At 40.5% G+C, this 19,542-nt stretch overlaps 2 protein-coding genes across 2 annotated transcripts; one reads left to right on the top strand and one right to left on the bottom strand.

Moving 5' to 3' along the window:
- Window positions 1–142: 142 nt before the first annotated feature.
- Window positions 143–3,290, bottom strand: rbp4 (retinol binding protein 4, plasma). The gene is made up of 6 exons (XM_086194568.1): window positions 3,158–3,290; window positions 2,872–3,012; window positions 2,606–2,742; window positions 2,421–2,527; window positions 1,153–1,365; window positions 143–1,042 (listed from the first exon to the last, which is right to left on the bottom strand). Exons 2-6 carry the CDS (start codon window positions 2,971–2,973, stop codon window positions 1,005–1,007), a joined length of 597 nt encoding a protein of 198 aa, XP_086050694.1. The 5' UTR covers window positions 2,974–3,012; window positions 3,158–3,290; the 3' UTR covers window positions 143–1,004.
- A 3,499-nt stretch (window positions 3,291–6,789) lies between these two features.
- On the top strand, window positions 6,790–18,573 carry pde6c (phosphodiesterase 6C, cGMP-specific, cone, alpha prime). Its single transcript, XM_086194563.1, has 22 exons — window positions 6,790–7,419; window positions 7,918–8,070; window positions 9,945–10,034; window positions 10,120–10,260; window positions 10,341–10,415; window positions 10,531–10,595; window positions 10,771–10,837; window positions 11,399–11,446; window positions 11,923–12,072; window positions 12,458–12,601; window positions 12,874–12,939; window positions 13,056–13,211; window positions 13,423–13,530; window positions 13,808–13,917; window positions 13,992–14,079; window positions 14,163–14,263; window positions 14,352–14,459; window positions 14,587–14,650; window positions 15,639–15,713; window positions 15,809–15,892; window positions 16,585–16,738; window positions 16,823–18,573. Exons 1-22 carry the CDS (start codon window positions 6,952–6,954, stop codon window positions 16,861–16,863), a joined length of 2,556 nt encoding a protein of 851 aa, XP_086050689.1. The 5' UTR covers window positions 6,790–6,951; the 3' UTR covers window positions 16,864–18,573.
- Window positions 18,574–19,542: the final 969 nt, after the last annotated feature.

Genomic DNA, 19,542 nt, shown 5'->3' with positions numbered 1-19,542 from the left:
ATGTGCACAATGATAAAAAATTCAAAGGAAGACTCCAAATTCAGCATGTATTCTGATTGAGTCCAAAGGCAAAAGCATGAATTCATTATTTGCACCTAGGAATACAGATGAATATTTCAAGATGGTAAAAATTTCAATGAGCTAAGATAGAATGAATCTTTTATTTCAAAAAAAAAAAATGGATGAAGTATACATAATAAAACAAACGGAAAAAAAGCTCGGCTTTTCACATGATGTTAATGCGTATGTATGACGGATCATTTCTTCTTTTACTGTGAATACTTGCCTGCTTTTAACTTTATGTGTTGTTTACACTCTGCTGCAACACTTAAAAAGACACTTTCACAGCTGTTTCACATTTTTCTCTTCAAATCGACTTAAAGTTCTTATAGAACCTGGGTTCTCTGAGCATCATACAGCGATTTGCAACTGATTCGAGTGCTTGAGAACTCCAGACCAGAACGCAAAAATGAGCTGTCAGCCTTTACTAGTGCAAAAATAAAAAAACCTGGACTAGTCCCGGGATTAAGAGATGGGAAATTCTAGAGGAAAATGGAAAATGAATAAATTGCTTCACAAATACCTGAATGTAAGGACATAACTTAACTTATTTACTTATTTATAATTTAGACACCATCGGTTTGTTTTTTTCATCTTTTAACAGGAGTTGTATGGTCGTCTCACAGGCGTGGAAATAATCAGCTACTATACACAATAGTTGCACAAGCTGCACCAGTAAAGGCTGACTTTAGAAATCTGAAACCAGAAGTTACCTGAAGTTAACAGATGTTGAGGATACGATCAATATATTAAAAGACCGAGGAAACATTCCCCTTCTATTTACACTCTAGTCGTGAAGGTTGATGGGTTATTTTGGTTTTGTTTGTGGTTTCTTTACTGAAGGACAATGAGCTGCTTGTTCTGTTTACAGTAGGAGATCTAGAAGAGGTGGGATTCAGTCCAAGACCAGCAGAGGGGGTTACACAGTCCCACTGGCGGGTTCTTCATTCAGGAGGCTGAAAGTTGTTGGTCTCGCAGAAGCCTGGGAACAAGCATTGAAATACAACATTAACACGGCAGTACAAATACGTAATCATGCCTTTTTTTCCCTGTTCTCTTAAAATAATGAATTAATCCAGAAGCTGAATTCACCAGTGTGTGCTACACGTCTGTATTTGCCCAGTAGGCAGATGTCTTGCTTCTTTTGGAGAACCGTAAATTGGTCTTCTGGTCTCAGACCGGCGGGAGAACGGGAGAAGATGAAGGAGTAGCTGTCCAGGCAGGTTCCGTCTGTGTCCAGCTGTCTGCAGGAGTAGTGGATGGCGTAGTTCTCGTAGTCAGTGTCAATCACCCAGTGGTCGTCATCTGGCAGAGAGAGAGGAGAGGAGGGGAGGGGAGAGGAGGGGAGAGGAGGGGAGAGGAGGGGTTGGGGGGGTGGGGTGGTGGGGGTGGATTACCAAACTCTCCTTGGACAAGTTGTGAAACATTTGTGAGAATTTGTCATAGAAGTTTTAGTGGTCCCTGAAGACAAAAACCATTCCCAGCAGCGAGGATTGACATAATTGTTAATATTACTAAGTGCAATGAACTCTTTTCCTTCTGGCAAACATCCCACGCAGCTGTGCAGATGTTATTTACTATGCCTGTCATGGAGGTCATGTTTTCAGTCTGGCAGCAGGATTACGCAAAAAAACTACAAACAGAAGCCATTACATCTGTAGGCAGATTAGTCATCGGACTACCTGGTGGCTACAGGAAATTCTTTTTTTCTATTTTTAACATTTTTTTACATTTTTTACATACTTCTTCGAGCTGTTCAACCAGATCCATCTCAAATTTGGTCATGACGGAGAGGTCACGTATGGCGTTACTATGGTGAGGAATTCCCATTTCATGATAGAACCGTATGAAGCTGTTGGAACTGAACTGGTCAGATTTCAACAAACTTCGCACATACGACAAGAGTCCTGGGCTGAAAAATGTCGACAAGTTGAATTCAAGTCATATCTTCATCTAGAGGTGACAGGAAGTAAGCCTGACGTAACAGGTATTTGAAAGACATCAAAATTACACTTGGTTGTCCTCCACGGTGTAAAATTTAGAAAGTGTCTTATCTAGCGCCACCTAATGGATGCAGGAAGTGATATTTGCATGATTTTGCATTCAAACCACACACTAGTTTCTATTTCTAGTTCATAAAGAACTCAATCAATCAAAAGTGTATCGTAGAGGGTGCATGCCAAGTGTGTGTTATTTGGATTTTCTACCCACAAGCAAAGTCACTGAAAACAAAAGTGCTGCGTAATGTCAGCGAATCCCAACTGAGAGACTGAAACATTGGCTTCTTCTTGTGTGTTGGTTTGTTCAATCCATTTAAAGTCTTTTTTTTCCCCTTCAGATGTAAATGTTCCACAGCTTACTTCCAGTCTGCAGGTAGGATGCAACTCCCCAGTACTTCATCCTGAACTTGGCAGGATCCATGGTTTCTTCAAAGGTGGCCAGCATATTAGCACACATTTCCCAATTACTATGAGTCAAAGAGAAAGGAGGGCATTAAAAAAAAGTGGGTGAGAGATGAGCTTTCGCAGGACAGAAGGGAACTCACTTGAGAATGTTGACTCTGCCTCTGGCTGTGGCTGTCATACTGCCATCGTCCGCAACAAGGAAATTGGCTACGATGTTGTCAATTAAGAACAAGCCCTCAGGGTCCTTCTTTCCTACAGCATACCAAGTCCCCGTATACTGTCAGAGAAAAGCCCACACCTCACTTTTTTATCACAAGCAAGAATACTAAGAATACTTCTATCTCTCTGTCCAAAAAAAAAAGTATACCACAAAGCTAAATAAATCACACTATAACTCCAGACTCACCAGGCTTCTGTTAAAGTTCTGCATGACCTGGATGTTGGCCACCTGGCAATCCTGTGCCCAGGACAGTGCCAGGAGGCAGAGGGACACAACGTACCGCATCATTCTGCCTCTGAGATGGAAAAAAGACAGAAAGAGTTGGGACTAGCATAGTGAGAATGAGAGAGAGAGAGAGAGAGAGAGAGAGAGAGAGAGAGAAGATAAAGGTGTTTGATTAATAGGTCGACATTTAAAGAGAACAGATTAACACAAAAATGAAAAAAAAAAACAACAACAGCTAAATACAAACCTTGTTACCAAAAAGGACGTGCAGAGATCCACTGGTTTTCTGTCCAGTTTAGCTTTATATACAGTTGACTGCTATTGCATAATATCTTCTGGAGACCTGAACCTCCCCTGCTCTCCTCACAGCTAGCTTGCCTTCCATTGGACAAACATTTACATAACTGCAGGCCCCGGCCCCTTTTTTTTTGTGGTGTGTGTGTGTGTGTGTGTGTGTGTGTGTGTGTGTGTGTGTGTGTGTGTGTGTGTGTGTGAATTCTGCATATTTGGCCGACCACCCCTCCATATCCCCCCTCAAACATGTGTTTTTCATGTTGGAACTGCTGAGGTTTTTCTGGTCTTATGAAAACAACCACGAGTGATGCCAAGAGGGGCCATCTGGAAGAAGCTATATAATTATTATGTAGATACAAACACATTCAAACGCAGTCAAACACACAAACCCTGGAGCTGAGTCTTTCTCTTTTTTTAACCCCCCCTCCCCAAAAAAAGAAGGTAGCAACCGTCACAATCTGCGGTATAAATCGTGCTACATGTACATTTTTACCAAAGTAATGTTGAAGTTGGACTGTTTTCCAGTAACGATCTATATAATTGCATCATCTGTTGATTATACTGCCAAGGGACTCCTTTATAACTCCCGTTGCTGTGTTTGTAGAAATGTTGGACAAACTGCCAAAGTCCACTCGCTACAGAAAAACAATCAATGTGAGAGAAAGAGCTTATCACATTATCTTCAGGGGAGGAAAAAGTCAGGGGGTTTTGATGATTAAAGGATAATGTCTGAATAAAGTAGAATAGTTGTGGGTGGGTGCATCTTTTTTTTTTTTTTTTTTTTACACAGTGTGTGACAGAACAGGGAATAATGTCAGATAAAAAAAAACACTCATCAACAACGTGAGATGAAAGTAACATATCCCTGCTGTGACAAATCCACATCAGCCAATTCTAACCTTTTTTTTCCCCTGAAGGTCACTGAAACATTTGTGGAACTGCAGATGAGGTTAATTACTGATTCTGAGCTTTGTTGTTTAAAAGTGCAACACAGCAGCTGATTCATGCAGCCTCTGTCAGTTTTCACTATGTTTTTTTTTTGTTTTTTTTCCCCACATCTGATTCCGAACTTTAGTTTAAAATGACAGTTTTCCCACACACGCACTCCAGCGGACATCTACTGTGGCTGATTTCTCTATATTGGTGCTGTTGTTTTGCACTAAGAACATGTAACCAGTCCTCTGAGGGCTCAGTCAAAATCTTAAAAAAAAACAAAACAAAAAAAAAAAACCCTCATACACAGTGGAGTGAAACATCTGCAGCTTGCATAACCAAAAGTCTGGCCTGTCAGATGGTGCAATCACTCACTTTCTGCAAAATTAATAACAGCTGGAATTTGTCCAGAGGCAGTGTTATATTTCATAATGGTCAGGATCGGCCAAGTAGTGAAATTAGTTTCAAGATACTGTATGTGATTTTAATGTCAAGCAGGAGTTGGTTGATTGTTTTCACGGGTTGTGAAATCCAAAATGAGCTCCTAATAAATGGGAGGTGGGGGTGGGTTTGGGCAACAACTCACTAAACTGCTTCCATCTGAGTTATGGAGCTTTGAGGAGAAAGAAATGCATTTAAGTGAGTTTAGGTTGATGTGACCCACACATGTGTAGGATCTAATCCAATCATCCTCCAGTCAAAGAGATCAATCAACAAGTTCTCACAAAGCCTTAACTGAATGCAAAAGAGGACATACTCAGTCGCCAACCGCCAACCACACCGCCAAGCTCTCTAGTGACACAAATAAAATGTTACGATGCGTAAAATCAATCAAGATGTGTAGGATATCTTTGTAAATATTAGATAATCCAATATGGCTGCCAGAAGGAGTAAACATTTCATATCATATATCACTTAAATGAAGCAGCCCTGTCTTGTTGAACAGCAAACTGAAATATGAAACACATTCATCAAGGCAAGAATTGTGTAAAAAAATAAAAAATAAAAAAAAATCATAAAATCCAATTTGGCCGCCACAGAGAGTTAGCATTAGCGACCAAAGCTGAGGTGGCTGCTACAGAAAAAAAGTCTGCAAAAATGTGATTAAATGGACTTTGTAAGACAACACAGATGTGTGCATGTGTCTTGTGAGTTACATCAATTCAGACTTTTGCTTTTTTATTTAATCAATGGTTTTATTTTATTTTCAAATTGTTGATTTTATCTCAATGTTCCAGTTTTGTCGCTCTGTCAGGCCATGATGGAGTCTTCATGCTGGAATGGAAAGACAAAAATAATACCAATTGCGCCATTTTGGTTCTAAGTACCTGCACCTTAATACATTAGTATATAAGGATGTATGTACAAGCTTGAATATTTAAGGGGATCTTAGTTCTACATGTTTGGCACAAGGCTGTTAAGTTTCCATTGAGTGCATGTTTCCACTTTCACACACTAAACACATCATCGGTTTCTTCCAGTGAAACAGAGGCTACTCCACTTTACCTCTGTACACTCGCCCACACACACACACACACACACACACACACACACACACACACATTTTTTGTAGCTCTCCCTTAATAAGCTTGCCTTAATCCCCACAACAACAAAAAATAGAGGGTAACTCCTTGTCTTGCCAGCCTGCCAGCAGCTAACCAGACAGCGCTCTCAGTTAATAATAGTCAGGCCTCTTTGTTTAGGGCCTTGTTCTCAGACATCCAAGCAGCGCTAATTGGCTCATTTCCAGCTGTAAGACTGATACCACCTTGATGATGGTGATTTCATTAGTGCGCACAGGTAGGCTGTCAGCACATTTAGAGTGTTAGGTTGCTATTAAGGTCCTATACACAACCACTATTTATACTTGCTTGGGATAGCTCACTTAGCAGGTTAATTAAGGCCAGGAAAACCCATGGAATGATTCATTGTTTCATTAAAATGGTTAAATCAGGACTGAAACTTTATTATTAGAATCTGAAATTAAGACTCTGGCGGTGTGAGTTGGAAAAATTTAACGGCAAGGAACATGAGAGTATCGAAGAGTTGGAACTAGAGCCATGGATGGAGTTGGGATCCCAAGAGTCAGGCCTGTAGTCCAAAAATTGGTCAGTAGTCAGGTTTGATGGCCTGGCATATGTAAAAAATAAAATAAAACTAATGATGCTATTTAAATATAAAGGATCCCTAATTTTTCTGCTTTGCTCATGTACTAGTTGACCAAAGTATATGTGAATTCGGACAGTTTCAAGAGTTATCTGCACTTATAAAATTGATCCTTAATGTAAAGGAAACACAACTCTTAAGTTCATGTGTTATGTGTAAGTTAAAAAGAATACTTAATCAAGGGAACTTAATTGAAATTTCTTGGTACCCTTTTCCATTAAGTTTTAATTTTAGTCCTCTAAGGGAAATCCAGCGTGGTCCCCAAATTTAAAGGGCCTTAATTCCTCCCATTTTAACTTTCTGAGGTATCAAAGCCTTCATTAGGACACTCTCTCCTGTGTCCTCCTCGCTTGGGAGGATTGCCCGATATAAAATGATCAGCGCGAGGATTTGCGGGTTAAGGACGCTTAGAGCAGGAGTTTTAATGTCATGACGTCACATTAATTAGCGGCCACTCTGATCCTTTCAGCCTGTAAGCCGCACAGTGTTCTGTTCTGGTTGCCGCGGACGCATCCTGACTCCCTCAGGGACCGCGGAGGAGAATGCACCCTTCCCTAGTGTAAACCCGTCTCCCTCAATCTCCCCACCCGGCAGGTGATGCTTCAATAGTTGAAGACACAAAACTAGCTCGAGAAAGAACAGAAAAAAATGGCTGACAAAGATAGCGTGGAGAAATATTTGGAGAACAACCCGCAATTCGCTAAAGATTACTTTGATAAGAAGCTGCGCGCGGAGGCCCTGGCCGCCGCTTTCTCCGCACCTTTGGACGTCAAAGACACCGCTTCCTTCAAGGATGTTAACTCGATCCAAGAAGCCGCCATCGTCTTCGAATTGGTCCAGGAGTTGCAGAAGCAGGGGGAAATGGAGAAATCCATCCATAAAGTCTTGCAGAGAGTGGCCCTCATCACGCAGGCCGACCGGGTCAGCTTTTACTTTTGTCGCGCGAGGAACGGAATACCTGAGCTCGCTACCTGCCTCTTTGACGTGACTCCGACATCCAAATACGAAGCAAACTTGGTGGACCCCCAGGCTGAAATTGTTTTCCCTCTGGACATGGGCATCGTTGGTTTCACCGCACAGTCCAAAAAGCCGCAAAATGTCCCTGACGTTTCACAGGTGAGTGGAACAAGATGTGCTCGTGCCTCGTAACGGTTAAAAGTAACAGAGAGAGGCGCTCCGTCTACTGCGAGTTAGGCCAGGAGATGTGATACGACGGGAAATTAAACAGTAAGATGTAGAAATTGTCCAAATAAATGATAAAATCAAATAGAGAGAATGGACTTTTGTGTTTGTGCTACATGCTAATGGTCATTTAAATGCTTCAGATATTACAGTCACCATAACAAAGTGTCTCTGAAGTGGAATTGAATGTCCTGACTGATGAAAAGAGTTGATTACAAGACAACTAATCATAGTTTATTTGTTAATAAGTCCGGAAAAAGATTGTTTTTACTGATTAAAAAAAACAAACAAACAGATTTGAATCTATCAGACTGTCAAGCAGAATGAAAGAATGGAATGAAGTGTGGGTGGAATTGTGTGATGCTGTCAGACCTGATATGAAGTTCTCTCTCTCTCTCTCTCTCTCTCTCTCTTTCTCTCTCTCTCTCTCAGAATAAAAAGTTTTGTGACTTTGTGGATAAACAAACCGGATACAAGACCAAATGCCTGCTCAGTTTTCCTTTGATGGCTGACAAGGAGTGCCTTGGAGTTGTCATGGTGCTTAACAAAATAGGAGCTCCCCATTTCACTCCTGAGGATGAAGCGGTAAAATAAACACAGGCACAAACACTCTGAGTAAGATGATGATGATGAGCTTGATTTTGGACCCCAGATATTCCAACGTTTAAGTTTAATTTTTCTGTGTTTTTAAAAGTAGCCGCTGTAATATGAGTGGTATTTGCATCACCTCATAATAAATATTGCACTACATCTTTCAGAGCCTTCCATTTAACTAAACAGGATTATTGCTGCATTTTCATGATATCTTTACCATTATTTGCATTTATGTAAACATGCATATTCTCACTGAGATTCAGAATCTCTTAAAATCGAGTCCTGGTCATGACAGTTGGATTAAAAGTGAAACTTACTTACTCACTTGTCAGTTTGATTTAGAATGAATTATTGTGGTTCCATAAAGATAACACATCCTGCAGAATGTCTACAAATTCAAGAAAACATCCCTCTGGATCTGGATGAAAGTTTTCTGCAAAAATCACACCATTATCATGACACAAGAACAATCTTTCCTTTCGGAATTGTTCAGTTCTACAACACAACTAATTACATCACATGAATTAGCGCTAGCATTCAGTTAACAGAACATGTGTGCTGTCGTCGGTCATATAGTCTTTAATCCTGTTTTGATAATCTCCAGTGCTTCAGTTTAAGAAGACTCTCTCTAGCTCGCACTAAGGTGAAGGTGCAGAAGCTTTAAAAGCACTTCTATGAAGTGTCGCAGGTAATTTGACCACTAGAAGCTACTGGTTGATTTAAAAGTCAGTAGAGGACGCAGATAAAGAGGAATTAAGGTGTAAAACATGATATCAGGAGGAGCCGGTCAGTCAAACGCTTGAACAGGGGATATTTTATCTCTTTTATTTGAAAAAGAAATGGCCGCCAATTCAGAAGCAATGATCTCATACTGAAGCACAGCTCCGTAAGAAGAGATGGAAATATTATTTTTGCGGATAGTTTAGTGGAATTTACAGCGGCGATTCATGGAATAAAGAGATGAAAGTGCATCTTCAACACCTGTCTTTGCTCTTTTATGAATGTCCATATGATGTTTTCAAGATAGAACCATTTCAGGATCTAAGAAAAACTGGTGGCTTTTTTTTTCACCTCAGAATAATAAACACTTCATGTTGCATGTGCTCCCATTCAAATCTAGACAAAAAAGTAGAAGTACTGTTACAAAAAAATCCCATTAAATTAGAAATGTGCAAATAATGTGCATTCTTCACAAAAAATAACTAAAATAATACGACACAAATCAGATATATGTAAAGAAAATATGTCTTTTTCCAGGTAATTGTGTATTCACAACATGTATGTACACGTATAAATGTACACATAAAAACTGCAATACATGAAAAAGAACTAGAATAATAAGACATACACTGACATTTGGCATAATTGTGAGCAGTTTTCATGTATTATTACTGACAAATTACCATGTAATATCACCTGATTTTTAAAAAGATTTAAGATTTGATAAAACAAGATTTAAAAAAAGACAAAATAAGCCTTTCTTAGTCCCAAGACTGGGAAATTTACAGTGTTACAGCAGCAAAAGTGGAGAATTAGTTTGAGAAATCCATAAATACACAGTAATAAATAAGTAAAGTAGAGATATCAGAGGGAAAATGTGAGGAGTAAAATAAGATATCAAAAAGTTAATGTATATGTATCTAAGGATGGCATTTATTAACCTGCAAAGACTTGCATGAAATGTTTGCACCTGCTAATCCAGCTAACTTTGTTCTAATCCTAGCAAAACTCTTAAGGATGCATTCTAAAAATATTCCCATTTTCATACATTGAACATCATTGCCGTGAGGAGCGCAGCCGATCTATACCACTTAATGAAAAGCTCACACGTCTTAAACCTGCCTCTAATGTGATTTCCTCCGCAGCTCTTCCACAAGTACATGAACTTTGCTCAAGTCATCTCCCTGCAGCATTATACAAACTACATGTTCAACGTGGAGTCCAGGAGGAGTCAGGTAACGCTCATCTGATGTCGTTTCACCGATTTAATCCATTAGCATCTGTCAGATTGTAACTTTTGCCTGCTATGTCTGTGTCTAGGTGCTGCTTTGGTCGGCCAGTAAAGTGTTTGAAGAGTTGACGGACATCGAGAGACAGTTCCACAAAGCTCTCTACACTGTACGGATCTACCTGAACTGTGAAAGATACTCAGTGGGACTGTTGGACATGACCAAAGAGAAGGTTGGAAGAGATTTAATAGAGTGCATTTATGACTACAGGCATAAATAATCTCATTAGCTGTCTGGGTTGTATTCCACCAGGAATTCTATGATGAATGGCCCGTCAAACTGGGAGATGTGGAACCCTATAAGGGGCCAAAAACACCAGACGGCAGGGTAACAAACCAATTTTTCTTCATAACATCATATTTAATTACATGTCACTAGAATGTTATGATTGTGTTACATAGTTTAGTCAATCAGATTTAACCAGCTTCTGCTTTTCATCCAGGAAGTCATCTTTTACAAGATCATTGACTACCTCCTGGAAGCCAAAGAAGAAATCAAAGTCATACCGTGAGAGTCATAACTTCACATTTTCTTATCGTTTGAGAGAAAATGGATTTTTAACTCCGCCTGTCATAGTCAAGAACATATCAAGGATTGTCCGTGTTCAGTTCAGTTCATCAGTTCTGCCTTATGAATGTTTTGGGCATGCAAAAGCTCATAGAACGTGATTTGTGTCTTTCAGAGGTCCACCTGCAGATCACTGGGCTCTAGTTAGCGGACTACCTACCTATGTTGCAGAGAATGGCTTTGTAAGTATGCTGCAGGGTAACTGTACCTGTAGGAGACTGAAACACAGGAGGAGACATGTTGAAAAGTGACAGATACATAGCAGTGTCATAGTGCTGAAGGTTGCAAACCCCTGATGCAGTGAACCTTTATAATAACCCGTGCAGCTGTGCTCCAAACATCACCATGCTATTACAGCAAGTAAAGTGAAAAATCCTGAAAAAAGTCCTGCTTACCTCCGCTAAGAAGAAACGAATAGCTTCATCCAGCTAATGGCCCAGGACAGTCCTCAGATCGCCTCCTAAAGTTAACCACTTGTGTCTTGTAATTCTATCTTTATTTCCACTGAATTTCACAAAGATCCATCTATCGTTTTTTTTTTTCTTATCTTTTTTTGAAAATATCCTGCTAAATGCATTTTCAAAAATGTGATTAGAAACTAAAAATTGTGTTTGTGTACTCCTGCTAAATCCTGCCAAAAGACAGATGAAATGCAGAAAATATCAACTCCTGGATGGGATATAATGTTCATATCATTGCAGTGAAACACATTAATCTTTGTTCTGTCACACGACTTCCTGCAGATTTGCAACATGATGAACGTGGCTGCCGATGACTACTTCACTTTTCAGGTGGGGAAGCTTTTACCTGTTCTGACATCATATCACACACAAACTCCAGCACATCTCCCACACTTAACATGCACTCTACCAGAACTTCCACTGAGAGAGTTCGCACAGTCGTGGACAACCTGTAAAAGTCGTGGAATACAAAGTCAGTCATTTCTAATGTGGTTCAATTAAGATTGACCCCAAAAAAAAATCAATTTTAGGTGTTTGTGATTGACTTTAATAGATTACACAGTATCAAATCATGTGGTTTTTATTGACTTTAACATATGTTTGTAAATGTTGACATGTAAGAATCATGTTTGACAGCCAGTCTGGTTGTGAAAGTTTCCCTCAAAGAAATGTATTAGTGAAAATATTGATTGTATCTATTGAAATACTTATATATTGATGGGATTTTTTCAAACGGCAATTACAAATGTAATCAGAGCCTGTTATAAATATCGCAACCTGAAGCGTTTAATTTGAATGTCTTGCAGAAAGAGGCTGTGGATGAGACGGGCTTTGTCATCAAGAATGTCTTGTCGCTTCCCATCGTCAACAAGAAAGAAGAAATCGTGGGAATCGCAACTTTCTTCAACAGGAAAGACGGCAAACCGTTTGATGAACATGATGAACAGATCACCGAGGTTAGCAGCGATGTGCTTTCTGTTCCTCTTTGAATTGATTTTACACGGCACCGCATGCACCTCTGTTTTTTTTCCAACACACATTTGCATATTAATAAAGAAATTACTTAAAATAGTGCATGTGGTTTGCTGTAACCATTTATCAGATGAAGACAGGTGCCTCTCGGTGCGTTAATTAGCTTCATTAATAAGCTAATTTCAAGAATTAGTAACACATCAGGGTGATACAGGGGGCAGCTCTGTTGCTGATCTATCTCTTGCTTTCTTATTGCTTCATCTCTGTACTTCTCTCTCTCTCTCTCTCTCTTTCTATCTCACTCCCTCTTTAAATCCTTTCAATTATTTGATTTCCACTTCACACATTCATTTACTGTGTACGCTCCAGGCTCTGACCCAGTTCCTGGGGTGGTCTGTGTTGAACTGCGACACCTATGACAAGCTGAACCGTATGGAATACAGGAAAGACATCGCTCAGGAGATGCTCATGTACCAGGGCAAATGCACACTTGATGAGTTACAGTCCATTCTGGTTTGTATTCATTTATTGGTTGCACTGTGAATATAATTTTGTAAGAAAAAATATTTTGAAGGGCAGTCCTCCATGAGCTAATATCTGATGACGAATCAGAGGTTTGGTAAATTATTTTACCACTTAACAATTGGAAAAATAAAACGGCTTAGATGATGTGATCAACTCATGATAATCATATATTTTCACTTTTTTGTGTCCAGTCGACCAAAGTTGATGTCCATGTTACAAGTGAAAGTGTATTCAATTTAATCTACTTTTATTTGAAACAGAACACCAAAGAGAAGTTTGATGCAGAGCCTGAAGACTGTGACCAGAAAGAGATGTACAAACTTTTGGTAAGTTTTGTTTAAACCTCCAATGAAATGAAACTCAACGATGCACAAGATTATTACATTTATCATTGATCATTTCAAATATGTTGTCTTAATAATATCTAATATTTCTTTTTTAGAGAGCTACCTGTCCGCCTGCTGACAACGTCAATGGAGAGAATCTGTACCTGTTTTCCTTCAGTGACTTCCCTGTCTCAGAGTTTGACCTCATCAAAGCTGGCATTCGCATGTTCTTTGAGCTTGGAGTTGTTGAAAAATTTAAAGTTCCTGCAGAGGTGAGGGAGGCAAAATTTGTTCCTGTCCCCGTTGTATATACACACATGAGACCCAAATGATACTTCATCATCGCTTGTTAAATGTGGGTGTTTTAAAACAGGCGAAGCGTTCAGAACTGTGAATTACGTGTTCTGTGATGCCGCACGTCTTACTGTGTTTGTCTTTTAAAACTCATTTCTCTCTGTATCATCTCCTTCTCCTCCCCCCCAGACGCTGACCAAGTGGATGTACACAGTGAGGAAGGGTTACCGTTCCATCACTTACCACAACTGGAGGCACGGCTTCAACGTGGGCCACACTATGTTCTGCCTGCTGCAGGTAAACGTCTGCCCAACATTACATCTACATCAGTAGCTGCACTCATGAAATCAAACGAACTACATCTCTTTTGTCGACAGCAGATGATCCTATAATTGTGTTTACATTGCTGCTCATTGCACAGGCGTTAACCCAGTTTAACAGAGCGCTGCATCTGTATCTGTAATCCTCTTTACAGGCCCGGAACATGATTTAACCCTCATAGAGCTAATTGAAAATAAATAGTCTGCGATATGTATGTAGATGTGTGATTGTTGTGTTCTCTTCCTTCATCCAGACAGGGAAACTGAGGAAGTACTACTCGGATCTAGATGCCTTTGCCATGGTGGCTGCTGCTTTCTGCCATGATATCGACCATAGAGGCACCAACAACCTCTACCAGACAAAGCAAGTGGAAACATCTTACTCTTTTAGTTTTGTATCCTGTGTGTCCTCTCTCTTACCTCCTTTTTTGTCAACAGGAGCGCGTCACCTCTGGCTAAACTTCACGGCTCGTCCATCATGGAGAGGCACCACTTGGAGTACAGCAAGATACTCATGGCTGACGAGGTGGTGGGGGGATTGGTGGAAGTTTGGTCTTAAACTTACACACACCGACAGTTTTTTAATCAGCCTTTCATCATCTCTTTCAGAGCCTCAATATCTTCTGCAACCTCCAGAAACGCCAGTTTGAGCACGTGCAGCATTTGTTTGATGTTTGCATCATCGCCACTGATCTGGCGCTTTACTTCAAGTACATTCACAGTCAAATCAGTCGATGTCGATACTTTTTAATAAGAGAATTCAGCTGACTGACTCACCGGCTGCTTGTGCTCACACAGGAAGAGAACCATGTTCCAGAACATCGTCAATGCCACGGAGCCGATGACAGACGACAAGGAGGCCACTGCCTTTGTTTCCAACAATGCCACTAGAAAGGAAATTGTCATGTAGGTGTCTGATGCAAGTACAACAGTATTCAGGACCCTTTTTAGTAATAATGTGCACATGTTTGTAACTGCAGCAATAAAAAATGTGCCATCATCTCCTCCCTGACGGTCTGTCTCTTCCCTCCAGGGCCATGATGATGACAGGTTGTGACCTGTCAGCTATCACCAAACCCTGGGAGGTTCAGAGCAAGGTTGGTGTCTTTCAGAGCCCTCCTGTGGGTATTTAAAAATAAACCATGCTGTGATAGTCGCTAGAAGCAAATAACACAACAAGCACAGGAGCACAAAAGATTTCATGTGTTTTGTTCCATTCAAAAACAACACAAACGGTAGTGATTTAAAAATTACCTGTCCAATATCCTGCCTGCTAGTTTGCAGTCTTGCAATCTTGAACTATAAGATTCAGCTTAATTGTTTAAAGTGTAATGCCAAAAGTCTGCAAAAGTTAAAGATGCAGTAGATTCAACATGTAATAATAATGACGCCATCTTTGTTTGGATAGCACTTCCTCTCACTCACAATTCTCTGCTGCCAGATACGAAATCTCTCCGTTATGTCGGCACATGTCCAACCACAATACTTAGCAAACGTTCTCACTTAAAGTCATGACAACAGAAGGTTCTGGGCCTCTGCGACACGACCATGCTGCAGTGACCTTGACCATCATTTTGACTCTCAAAATCTCTGCAGTTCGTCCTCGAGTCCCAGTGGATGTTTGGGCCAAATTTGAATGACTTCCGTCAAGGCATTCCAGAGATTTCATGTTCACTTGACGTGACAGTGACCTTTGACCACCAAAATCTCTTCAGTTCATCCTCGTGTCCCATTGGTTATTCGTGCCAAAGTTGAATCAATTCCACTGAGGCCTTCCTGATAAATCATGATAACAAGAATGGGACAGACAGACGGACAGCCTTACATCACAATGCTTCCGGCTGACCGCTGTCACCGGCACAGAGGCATGACAATGAGCTCTGTATGGTAAATAGTTTTTTCACTATCACAGGATTGTCTTGATAGTTGGAACTGATCTGGATCCCAAATAGATTTAAGGCCAACAGTTTACAGAAACAATTTAGCATTTTTGCAAATTATTTTCTAAAATACCTTCATTTCTTCTTAACTCGTCTCCTTCCTCTCTCACTCTGTCTGTGTGTATGTGTGTGATTGTCCTTGCAGGTCGCCCTGATGGTAGCTGCAGAATTCTGGGAACAGGGAGATTTGGAGAGAACTGTTTTGGATCAACAACCAATTGTAAGGTCCAAAAAGACCCTGCAGTTTCATCTAATTTTTTCTTGATCTGTCTCTCAATTGAATTTGGACCCTTCTCTCCACTCTGTCTGTCTCAGCCCATGATGGACAGAAACTGTGCAGAGCAGCTACCCAAGATGCAGTGTGGTTTCATTGACTTTGTGTGCTCATTTGTGTACAAGGTAATTCATAGCTTTCATATTATTTTGACACATAGATGTGCTTGGGAGCCTGTTCACTGTGTTGCAACATTTTATCTGTTAAAACTTTAACCCAACAGTCACTTAATCCAGTTTCTATTTCAGGCACCGTTAAAAAAAAACAAAAACATTCCTGCCCAGAAGTTGTTTTGATTCAGTCTGATATAATCACGTTAGCTTCTTTCAGCACTGCAAATGCCAAGTAAATAAAATGAGTCATTAAACAGTAATTAAACATGTAAACCCTACAGTAAGACGCCGCCCAACCGTGTGACATTTATTTCTGAGCCCTGTCCAGACTCTGAAATAAATACTTATATGTACAGCCTGCAGTTAAAGTCCAGGTTTTGATTGGACTGTCAGTGTAACAGAGCTGGAGAACCAATATGCTGTATAATGAAATGCAAAAAAGTGAATGTGCTTTACTGATGCAACATGAGGTGTTGTAGCCTTAGCCCTCTTAGGTTGGATAACAGGATCTATAGAGATAAACCTGTTGAACCCAGTTGGCCCCATCAGGAATGTCAGCTGGCTGTTTAGTCAGTCAGGCTGGTATTTGAACAAGAACACACATGTGCACTAAATACGTGTCAGGGGTCTCAAGGAGACACAAATCATGCATTTAGGAGTTGCCCCAGTGTCAGTAACCTGCTGCGTTTTCCTCTGTTTGTCAGGAGTTCTCCAGGTTCCACAAAGAAATCCAGCCCATGTTTGACGGCCTGAACAACAACAGGGCACACTGGAACGAGCAAGCGGAGGTCTACAACGCAAAGATTAAGGCCATTGAGGATCAGAAGAAGAAACTGGAGGAAGAGGAAGCAAGAAAAGGTGGGTGTGATGACTGAATGCGTTCATAGGTCTAAAGATGATAGAACAGAAACCCACATCAACATGTGCTGCTTTGTGTTCCAGCCGGTGGCGATGGCAAGTCAAAAACCTGCATCATCTGCTAAGTTCCTCCTGGACCTGGACTGCTGCAGTCTGGTTTGAACTAATCTAGGCTGTTCTGGCCTAGTTCATTCAGACAAGTCAACTTATTGGGATCGCAGCTATGCTAGCTGGGTTCGGTTTGAACTGCACCAAAGTAGATCTTGTAGTTTAGGTGCTGCTCAGTTCGGTGCTGTCCAGCCCAGCTCAGTTTGGACTGGTCGAGGTTCAGTCTAGCCTAATTTAGTCTGGTTTAATCAAGTCTGGTTGGCAGTCCAGTCTGGATTAGTGTCTGAGGACGGAAGACTCACAAACATCATCGAGGACGATGCCTGAACTCTGAGAAGCCGTTTGACTTTGAAGATGTGATGTTTTTGAAACTTCCTCTGCTTCGGACAACACACACGGACATTTGAAACCATGGACATTCTTTCCCCTCGCTGTAGCAATTAGCTAAACATTCCTGATGGGAGCGACTCGACACCGCAAACGGATAAACTTGTAAAGAGTGTTCCTATTGCTAGTCACTTAGCACTTAATTTAGCGTACTGTAGTTTGCACAATATGCACTTAGCTGCTGCTGCTGGGGCAGTAGTAAGCCATGAAGGGAGGGCGGGACCAGTGACACAATAACAATAGACCTGCTGCACAGGGCTGAAATGCTTCGTTTGGATTTCCAGCTAACTAGCATGAGCAACATTTGAATAAAATCCTGGAACACAAGAAGCAGACAAAAAAAACAAAAAAAACTTAGATGCAGGAGTGACTAACAAGGGCTGATGTTCTCTTACCTCAAATGACAGACATGTGTAAGAGTATATTTATTTTAATATGCAAGCTATCTATATATATTTTTTTGTCGAGAATTTTGTACTGTAAACTGGCTTTAGGAGTGGAGGCAAACTTTAAGAGACAGTGGTTTGAAAATGTGACAAAATGCAAGCTAATTATCAAATTCAAGAGTCACTGACTATTTTTTGATAAACATCTGTGACCTCTTTTTGACAAACTGGAGAGGAGAATAAAACAAAACTAAAATGCTCTTTTGCATAATACTAGCCATAATATTAACATTACCCAAGAAATCCTATCCTTCCTTAAACATGTATGTTTTCACACATATATAGCTGAGGACATAGAACTTGTAAAATGTGTTACAAAAAAAAAAAGACTTTGAGAGTTTTGCTTCTTCTAATGCTAGCAGGAGCCAGTTGGAAAGGGTACAATAGGAGTACCCCGTCCTGTAAAAAGACTGGCTAGGGTTCCACTCAATTGTCAGCTAACGTTTGAGATCCACGCAACTTTTAGACTTTGAATACTCCTTCTGACAGACGGGGGGGAAAGCAGGCTACCAAAGCCTTACCATGTGTAAATGACTTGTGTTTATAATGTCGCGCTAACAACTATAGCATCACATGATCGTAGAGGCCAAAGTCCTTTCTCTTTTTGTTGCTTTTTCTCAGATGCAACAGTTCCATCATGCAATAACTTCGTACCATCTCCATGATTCATACCTGTCTAAAGAAACCTGAAGTCCCCCCCCCCAAATAAAAATAAAAATAAAAATAAAGCAAGCTATAGCTCTCAACCTCCACTTACACAACATCTTCTCCTCTAATCAATGAGGCGTCAATCAAAGGCCCTTAATCCTATCAGAGGCTTTGGGACTATCTGGAAACTCCTCTTTTCCTGCCTGACATGGTGAGCTGTTGTGAGCCAAAACCTGAACCGACCCAGGAGGGGGATGTGATTTATGCTTTTCTGACATTTGGGGAAAAAAAAGACAGAAAAATGCTGCACTCATTTCACATGAATGGGTTTCCATCGGTAGTTCCTTGTTGTTATAAAATGACTTTTTTCCTTCTCAAGGATCCTTTGCAAGATAAATGCACTGTGTACTTTCACCTCATCCTGGTTACAATGTTAGATTTGTTTGATGTATGAAATGAACTCTAATGTGTGTATGTGTCACGAGACGAATACGTGTAAAGCAAATAAATGAAATCAATGGAGGTGCGACGAGAGAGGCGATCACTCCCCTCACCCCCACCCCCGCCCCCGCCCTGCTTTAAGTATGAAAAGAGTACACTCAAAGGTGACACTTTTATCTCTTATTCACACACGTCAAGGTTAGACAGAGAATGAACTTAAGAAACCCTGAGCTTAGCGGCAACAGTGCTCCTTCTTAGTCATATATCGTGCAGGGATCTTAGAGGCTCCAAAGCTGGATGAGCCTCTCAGGAAAGAGGATCAGTGGATTGGTTCTGATCCCTGCCTGATTCAACGTTTGTCTGACTGTTCACGGCGTCCCCCCGTTCTGCTAACAGTCTGTAGATTTATTCATGCCCCAAAACTGCCATGGTTTATGTGATTAATTTAAAATAATAATAAAAAGAACCATTATGTCTGCAGTTATTTAAGAGCAAATAAACTGCCAGCTGAGATATCCGACTCAGTGAATCAGAACCTCAAATCTACCATTTTCAGCAGATGAGAACTTTCAGTTCTCCGATGTGCAGTTGATTATCCCCAAGATGCTCCAACTCCATATTAAAATTCCAATCTTAATTTCAAAAAGTTATTGTTACTGTTTCTAGGGGTCCCTAAATGTGTGTAAATATGCACTGAATAATTGTAACCAAGAAAACAGATGCTGAAAACGCAATTTATCAAACTGTAAATGCCTCCAGGTGTAGGAGTAAAAG

Source organism: Aulostomus chinensis, chromosome 23 (assembly GCF_037954235.1).
Source record: "Aulostomus chinensis isolate RoL2024-O1b breed Wild chromosome 23, RoL_Achi_v1.0, whole genome shotgun sequence".
NCBI lineage: Eukaryota > Metazoa > Chordata > Actinopteri > Syngnathiformes > Aulostomidae > Aulostomus > Aulostomus chinensis.
Note: the sequence above shows the minus strand (reverse complement) of the source record. Positions and strands in the feature narration are given on the sequence as shown.